A 227-nucleotide genomic window follows, 5' to 3' on the forward strand; every position below is an offset into this window, starting at 1 on the left:
TAGGGTTTTTTAGGGTTTAGGGTTTAGGGTTTAGGGTTTGTAAACCCTCACCTGTTCGCTTGTATTGTCGGCCCCCCATAGTAAACAAAGGGGGCCCCAGCTCCTCATCGGTGTAGTTGTCTCTGGGGGGCCTAATGATGAAGTTTACTAACTCGCCATATTGCTCCGATACCTAAACCACAAACCCTAAACCCTAAACCCTAAACCCTAAACCCTAAACCCTAAAC

General features: G+C 47.1%; 1 protein-coding gene across 1 annotated transcript in view; it reads right to left on the minus strand.

The window, feature by feature from the left end:
- The window catches only part of EMH_0084510 (uncharacterized protein), a gene marked incomplete at both ends in the record, with an annotated part of 1,900 nt that overhangs the window by 974 nt on the left and 699 nt on the right, over nt 1–227 (minus strand). The window contains one exon of the mRNA XM_013500775.1: nt 52–172. Within this exon, the coding sequence (XP_013356229.1) occupies nt 52–172 (121 nt within the window). The remainder of the gene's footprint in view (nt 1–51; nt 173–227) is intronic.

Source organism: Eimeria mitis, genomic scaffold (assembly GCF_000499745.2).
Source record: "Eimeria mitis Houghton genomic scaffold, Emh_scaff5828, whole genome shotgun sequence".
In the NCBI taxonomy this organism is placed as follows: Eukaryota; Apicomplexa; class Conoidasida; order Eucoccidiorida; family Eimeriidae; genus Eimeria; species Eimeria mitis.